General features: G+C 34.6%; 1 protein-coding gene across 8 annotated transcripts; it reads left to right on the forward strand.

Annotated features, from left to right (window-relative positions):
- Positions 1-2,513: 2,513 nt before the first annotated feature.
- Positions 2,514-6,277, forward strand: LOC147507829 (pre-mRNA splicing factor SR-like 1). 8 transcript variants are annotated; one of them, XR_015216247.1, is made up of 5 exons: positions 2,893-2,914; positions 3,586-3,668; positions 3,882-4,024; positions 4,487-4,552; positions 5,757-6,277. XR_015216247.1 is itself a non-coding variant. In XM_086599080.1 (4 exons), the coding sequence occupies exons 1-3, from the start codon at positions 2,621-2,623 to the stop codon at positions 4,517-4,519; spliced, it is 414 nt and encodes a 137-aa protein (XP_086455206.1). In that variant the 5' UTR covers positions 2,514-2,620; the 3' UTR covers positions 4,520-4,552; positions 4,793-5,054. The 8 variants fall into 8 exon arrangements, 2 of the variants coding, with proteins under 2 accessions (XP_086455206.1, XP_086455208.1); XR_015216245.1 differs by lacking the exon at positions 5,757-6,277 and adding an exon at positions 4,793-5,103 and having other exon boundaries at positions 2,893-2,918; positions 3,857-4,024; XR_015216244.1 differs by lacking the exon at positions 5,757-6,277 and adding an exon at positions 4,793-5,103 and having other exon boundaries at positions 2,893-2,918.
- The last annotated feature ends 379 nt before the right edge of the window (positions 6,278-6,656 follow it).

A 6,656-nucleotide genomic window follows, 5' to 3' on the forward strand; every position in this document is an offset into this window, starting at 1 on the left:
AGAGGGTGATAGTGATGGCCCGAAGATGAAAAGGAGGATGGTGATGAGGATGAAGAAGAGGAAAAGGAAGGGGAATAGGAAAAGGAGGATGGTGAAGAAGAGGGTAACGACAATGATGTCGATGAAGGGGAAGAGTCAGGTGACGAGGATGAGGATTTGAAGGAGGATGACGATTCGAAAGAGGATGACGATTTGGAAGAGGATGCGGTGGAGGAAACAGTTGAAGCACCAGTGGAAGTACGTCCAGTTGGAAATATTGTGAGAAAATCCAAGAAAGACAAGAAGTACCAACTAACTATATATGGTAGTGGCCCTTATATATAGAGTGCGTGGACGTGGAACAGAACAACTTTTGTATGATTATGCAGTGCACGTGGCTCGCGATGTTTAGGAGGGGCAGGTAATATTAATATCATATAGTATGCACTTAGTACTTTAATTTTTTATTACAAAGCCTTCTTCTCATTGACTCTTTGTTATTTGGAAGGAGCGCAGAAGGTTGAAGTGTGGTTAGCACCTAACCAAGTTAAATCAATGGAATCTGAAGTTAGAATTTAAAAACTCTCATAGATTTGAAAACGAGCTTAGAAGGACTGGATTGTATGATCTCGTGATGGGAGTATACGAGCATCATGATTCTGTGTTGGTCTCTGCGTTTGTGGAGAGGTGGCATCCAGAGACCAACACATTTTATATTTCATTTGGGGAGATGACTATCACTTTGGATGATGTCTCCCAAATCCTAGGAGTTTCGATAAGAGGAAGAGTCGTGCAAGGGAGCACTGATTTGAAGTTGGAACAGACTGAGAAATTGGGGAACCGTGCTCTTCATATATATATGGGAGCGATTAAGGCGGAGTACGGTTGCAAGCCAGCCACTTCATATCAAAAGTAAGGTTAGAATTCCTGAGGCATCACATGGCCGAGAAGGTGCATGATAGTGATATTAAAGTAAAATGGAAACTTGGGGAGAAGGCGTCAACTTTGAAGGAGGTACAACGTGCTGTCAGAGGTTATTTGTTATTCTTCTTTGGGTGTACTCTCTTCCCCGACAAGTATGGGACTGCAGTGTATGTTTGCTACTTGAGGTTGTTGTTGAAGTTTAGCGAGATCAAAGATTATGCGTGGGGTGCAACAATACTTACATATTTGTATCGCGGTCTTGGTGTTGCCACAGGTGCCAAAGTGAAAGGCATTTCGAGCTATTTTACTCTCCTATAGATAAATCTTTAGTATTTTCGTGGATCTTTTCAATGTTAATTTTATCTATTTATTAGTATCTTAAATGTGTGTGTATATAAATCTAGATGTGGATTTACAAGTACTTCTCGTGCTTCAGGCCAATCCCAAACTTGGAGTATGAGTTGGCACAGCCTCAATGTTGTAGACACTCAATTACCTCTCCACACTATGCACTACACCATAAGGGTTATTTTGTAACAGAGCAAAATTTTCATTTGTAATGAATATATCCGTTACTACCTTTCTAACGGACATAACTGTGAGGTTTGTTGGTATCCGTTAGTATATTTCAATTGATTTTTCTAATTATTATCAAAGCCAGTATTTTAATGTTTGGTAACAATTGTGTGCGTTAGCAAACAACTAAAATAATGACCAAAAAGGTATATTCAGAACTAACAGACAACATTAAACATTAAATTAAATAGAAAAATATTGTGCCCGATGATTTTCCCTTCTCGTCTCTCTCTTCAAGCCTCCATGAACACTTCCCCGTCTCCTCTGTCAAACCCTCGCCGACGAAGAAGGAAATAAACCAAGTACGTTTTTTTTTTCTTTTCTTCTACCCAAACCCCATCTAGTTTTTTTTTTTTTTTTTTTTTTTTTTTTTTTTTTTTTTTTTTTTTAAATAAATTGTGCTCCATTATCGAATTGTTCAAGTTAGGTTTATTTGGTTCACTTGCTAATAAATTTGGGGAAATTAAGCTTTGTATTGAAACTGTAAGATTGGACTCTAAATTTACGCTTCTCGATCAATTGGGTTATTTCGTTGGTTTGAGGTTCAGTTGGCTAATAAACAATCAAAAGAATTTTGGTATTAATTAAATAGTTTTTGTTTATCTAAGATTCAGTTTTCCTTATAAACTGTTTATGTTTATGTTTGATTTCCTAGGTTGTGACTGCTACATAGCTTTTTCTCTCTTCCTTTGACGGACACAGGCAGGTTATCAAAATTTTGTTACTTATTATTTTTTTTTACTAATTTTTTTTTTCCAGTGAATTCAATCTTCAGATAATAGGTTGGTTTCATTGTTATCTTATTAAGAGTTATTTATCTTATACAATCAACTCTTGAATTATATGACAAGAATTCAAATGGCCCCTTGTTCTTATTCTCTTTTCATTGGTGATGTGATTGGTGATAATTACATTTTTATTTTATTGGTTGTTTTGCTTTTCGTTTGTATATGTTTGTAGCGTTGTGTTCAGAACTTGGATGTTGTATTAGGCATAATGATATATATAACGAGCATTAGTGTTCACTTATGTTTGGTCTGAAGGATATGCCATTGCAGTTAGCTATAACTGATTTTTATGGAAGTCAATTTCACTAGTTGCAATTTCACACCTCTATGCTTAGCCTAACTTCACTTGAGATATGGAGGTACAAACTTTGGGGAAACCAATTGATTCTTTACTGGAGAAGGTCCTGTGCATGAACATTCTTTCTTCTGATTATTTTAAGGAGCTTTACAGACTTAAGACTTATCATGAGGTTATAGACGAGATCTATAATCAAGTTGATCATGTGGAGCCTTGGATGACTGGAAACTGTAGAGGTCCTTCAACTGCATTTTGCCTTCTATACAAGTTCTTTACAATGAAGCTCACTGTTAAACAAATGCATGGGCTTCTAAAAGCATTTGGTTTTGATTCCCCTTATATCAGAGTTGTAAGTATGTAATATCACTACTTCTTTGTTAATTCTTTGATTATCTAGATAGCATTTTATCTGCAACCTTTTGTTGTACTTAATTGCTCATTCTTGAAAAGCACATTTTCATTTCTTATCAAATACCACTCTATTGCAGCACATCAGTACACGACAATTCATTCGCATTTAGTTTTGGAAATTCCATAGATGAACTTATTATCGTTAGTATATACTAAACATCTCAAGTAGGCAGTAACTCACACCAATTAGTTGTTCCATAACTTAATGGTTTCTGATAAATGTATGTCAATCATGAATACCTTTTTGAGGATTTTGTTCTCACCAGCAGCAAGAAAAACTTTGGGACATCTTTCCTGAGGTATTAATAGAGGAACCTTAAGTTCATGGTTCTCTTTACATGCCGCCTCTGCCTGTAGCATAGGCCTATTGTTTATGTTTTTACACTTTAGACTATAACCGTTTATATCATATGGTTTCTTATAACCCGTTTTTGTGTTTTTTTCTTCTTGTCATTGCTGTCCGTTATAAGTGGAGTGTCTTATTAGTTTTGAGCTTTTCTGCTGTTGACTTTTCAATATGTTATTTATCTATTTTTATGTTGTAAAGTGTATTATCTTTTCACATCTGTATGTTGTTTATCTGGACAAAAACTGATATGTTGTTTGCAGGTCGGATTTCTCTACTTGCGAAATATGCTACAGACCCAAAAACATTATGGGGCTGGTTTGAGCCTTATGTCAAAGATGACGAGGTATTGTTTATTCCATTTCATTGTTTATAAATAGCATGTGTTTGTTTTTTAATGAGATAGACACGAGTCTAACATGGGTAGAAAGTGTCAAACACGAGGCATTGGGCAAGTTTGAGCTCAATGTCAAAGGGAAGGTATTTATTGGTTTAATTTGATTTCTTATCTTGTTGACTTGTGGTGTTCTATAGTTAATGGCATAGACACTTGTGTCAGTGACCAATACAGGTGCAAAGTATCAGACGCTTTGATTCTCATTAAACCCGATACATCAAGATCTATTCAAAAAGTGTCTGGCAGTGGGTGTGGCATGGTCTTCGACTCGCAAAACATGAAAAGGAGTGTGCTTGTTATGTTAGGTATTATATGGAGTTTAATCATTCATTGTGCATTATCATTTTCCATTTGCCATAGAAAAATCAGCATTTTATATTTCTACTTTGTATGGATCAAAGTATATCGTTAATTTACTTTTAGCATTGATAGTAAATGTAGAATCAAAGAAGAAGGAATTCAAAATAACGTTGTTGGTTTTGTATTTAGAACTGTGCTATCGTTTCCTGTAGGATCTGCAAACTTCCTCAAACACTAAAAAAATGCATTGTGTAAGAACTTTGATATTGTTGTTGTATAATAGTGATTAACAAGTTTGCATTTGCTTGTCCATTTTTAGATATTTTTATTTCTGTTTGGCATCAATTATAAATATATTTGAAAGAGAAAGAACATAAGTATTAAAATAAAATAAAAGCAATGGAGGTGTGTTTGAATCTGAACATAAGTACGCTAATCGAGATGGCATTGCATTTTTTTTTCTCCAGATTTTATGGAAGACATGGAGATTTGTAAGCTAAATTCCTCTAATTGACTATGATATGTTTCTCAAGGTACATATCAATATCTTTTACTTTATTTATGTAATAGTTAGATTATCACTTTTATTTTCTTAATAGTATCACGCACCATTTTTTGCTTAAACCTAGTACAACATTCATCATCTTTTAAGGTTGGCTTCATATCTTTATGTGATGTATTGTTATAAATGACAATTTATGTGAGAGCCACTTTCTATTAAATGATGAGTTAGAATTGCTTGTTAAGTGTTTTATACTATTGTGCGTATGTAGGTCTTGTGGAATCGGCTTCTAATGGAATTACATGCAACAATCGACATGAAATTCTGGTTTTGGGAATCTCTGAGTTTTATTCAAGCATTGTACTACTTACCATTTGCTAGTTGTTTTTTGTACAATTTGGTATAGCCTATGGATGAATAGAATGTTTTGGTTAAATATATGAGTTTTGGATTAATAAAATACACTAAAAGTATTGTTCGAAGTTCATCGTTGAGGTTGTAGTATATATATTTGTTAAATTATTTGAATGGTAGAGTTGGTGTAATTTGTGGATGAATATAAGTGATTTTATATTGTTATTACTTGGCTGATTTTTATTTATTTTTTATAAAGTTGTCTGTTTCGTAAGATTTGGTAGAGTGTACAGTGGAGGCCAACCCAAAGTCACGTGGAGTACTAACTATTTCTTGTAGGGGGTGCAAGTATCCCCAAAATTAAAATTGATTTTTTTTAAAAATATATTGACCATTAGTAACGGATATTTCCGTTACAAACAATAGTTAGTAAATAGCATATTCATTACTAACTATCTGTTACAAAGAATTTTAGTAACGGATATGCCAACAACCTAGCGGAGTTTTTTTTGCTTCAAAAAATAACTTTTTGCTTCAATTTCATCATGCTTCAATTGCTCATTTTGAATCTTCTTTATCGCATTACTAAAATTATTATTAGTAACAATTATATCCGTTACTAAATTTGGCATAAGTGAGAGTGACACCCCAGAGTTAACGGATATAACCGTTAGTAACAATATAAATAACGGATATAACCGTTAATAAATGCATTTTCTGGTGTAGTGATGCTAACACAAACATATATTGCAGTGTTATCGAAAGTTTCTTGATGATACAAATTATTTCATTGTAAGTACGTGGGTTTAATTTGTTTAATATTTTATTGATTAATTGATCGTTTGAGTATGTGATTAATGGTTGATTTTCTCATATGACAGGTTGAATGGTGGCCTTACAACAATGTCAGAGCTACGTGCTCGGTGGATGAGATTGCTTATTTTGAGGGATTTATATATTTTCTTGGTGTCATGGAGTTTTATACTGTTTGTAGGGTGGTGCGTCAGTTGGGTCACGTGCAGTTTATACCCGCCAATCCAGCCAAATGTTGCGACGAGAACTACTTGCGGGCGCGGGTACGAAGTGAAATTGAATCTTGCATCGGCATATTGGACCACATAGGAGAATCACGTTGTTCCAATCCCAAAATCGAGAACCTCCGGCTACTTATCCATGGGAGTGTCATTTTGACTACATGGATTGGTATGAAATGAATACTCACGTTCGAATGATAAATTGTGAGCTTCCTATTCATTTCTCCCTACAAACATTTCCTAGTTCAAGTACTCAGCTAGTGAGTTTTGGGTCTGCCTAACACGAAATGGAAGGTGCCCGTAGCGAGAGCCTATTAATTAATATTTCCTTTTGCAATAAAAGTTAAAGGTGCATGACTTTGTTTGACCCATCGCTTTTACTTCTCTCTCTATTAGTCTTGATTTGTCTCCACTCAAAATACATATGAAATCGCACGGTAGAAAGGTTTTCTACCAATCAAATGCATTAAAAACCCAAAACCAAGAAGAAAGAAAGGGTTTGAAGAATAAAAAGTAGATGATTCAACAATATTTAAAACATGGTTTGATGGAGGGTGCAGTAATTCATACTAAATCGGCGTTTTATTAAAATCGATTTATCATAAAAGGGTCGATTAATTAGATGAAATCGCCTGATTTTTTGCATCTGCTCAAACCTACATTTTTTTTTTGCCAAATCAGATCGGTCTAATGGGGCATAGCGATTACTCGCTGATTAATCGGCGCTTAAACTGTACCGTTTTAAGG

The sequence above is a fragment of the Coptis chinensis genome, chromosome 3 (assembly GCF_015680905.1).
Source record: "Coptis chinensis isolate HL-2020 chromosome 3, ASM1568090v1, whole genome shotgun sequence".
Taxonomy (NCBI): domain Eukaryota; kingdom Viridiplantae; phylum Streptophyta; class Magnoliopsida; order Ranunculales; family Ranunculaceae; genus Coptis; species Coptis chinensis.

Bases quoted from the DNA above. Each gene is read 5' to 3' on its own strand.
- LOC147507829 (XM_086599080.1), top strand. From the start codon at position 2,621: ATGGAGGTACAAACTTTGGGGAAACCAATTGATTCTTTACTGGAGAAG. The intron at 2,919-3,585 runs GTATGTAATATC...TGTTGTTTGCAG, and splicing joins CCCTTATATCAGAGTTGTAA to GTCGGATTTCTCTACTTGCG. The intron at 3,669-4,486 runs GTATTGTTTATT...TTTTTTCTCCAG, and splicing joins CTTATGTCAAAGATGACGAG to ATTTTATGGAAGACATGGAG.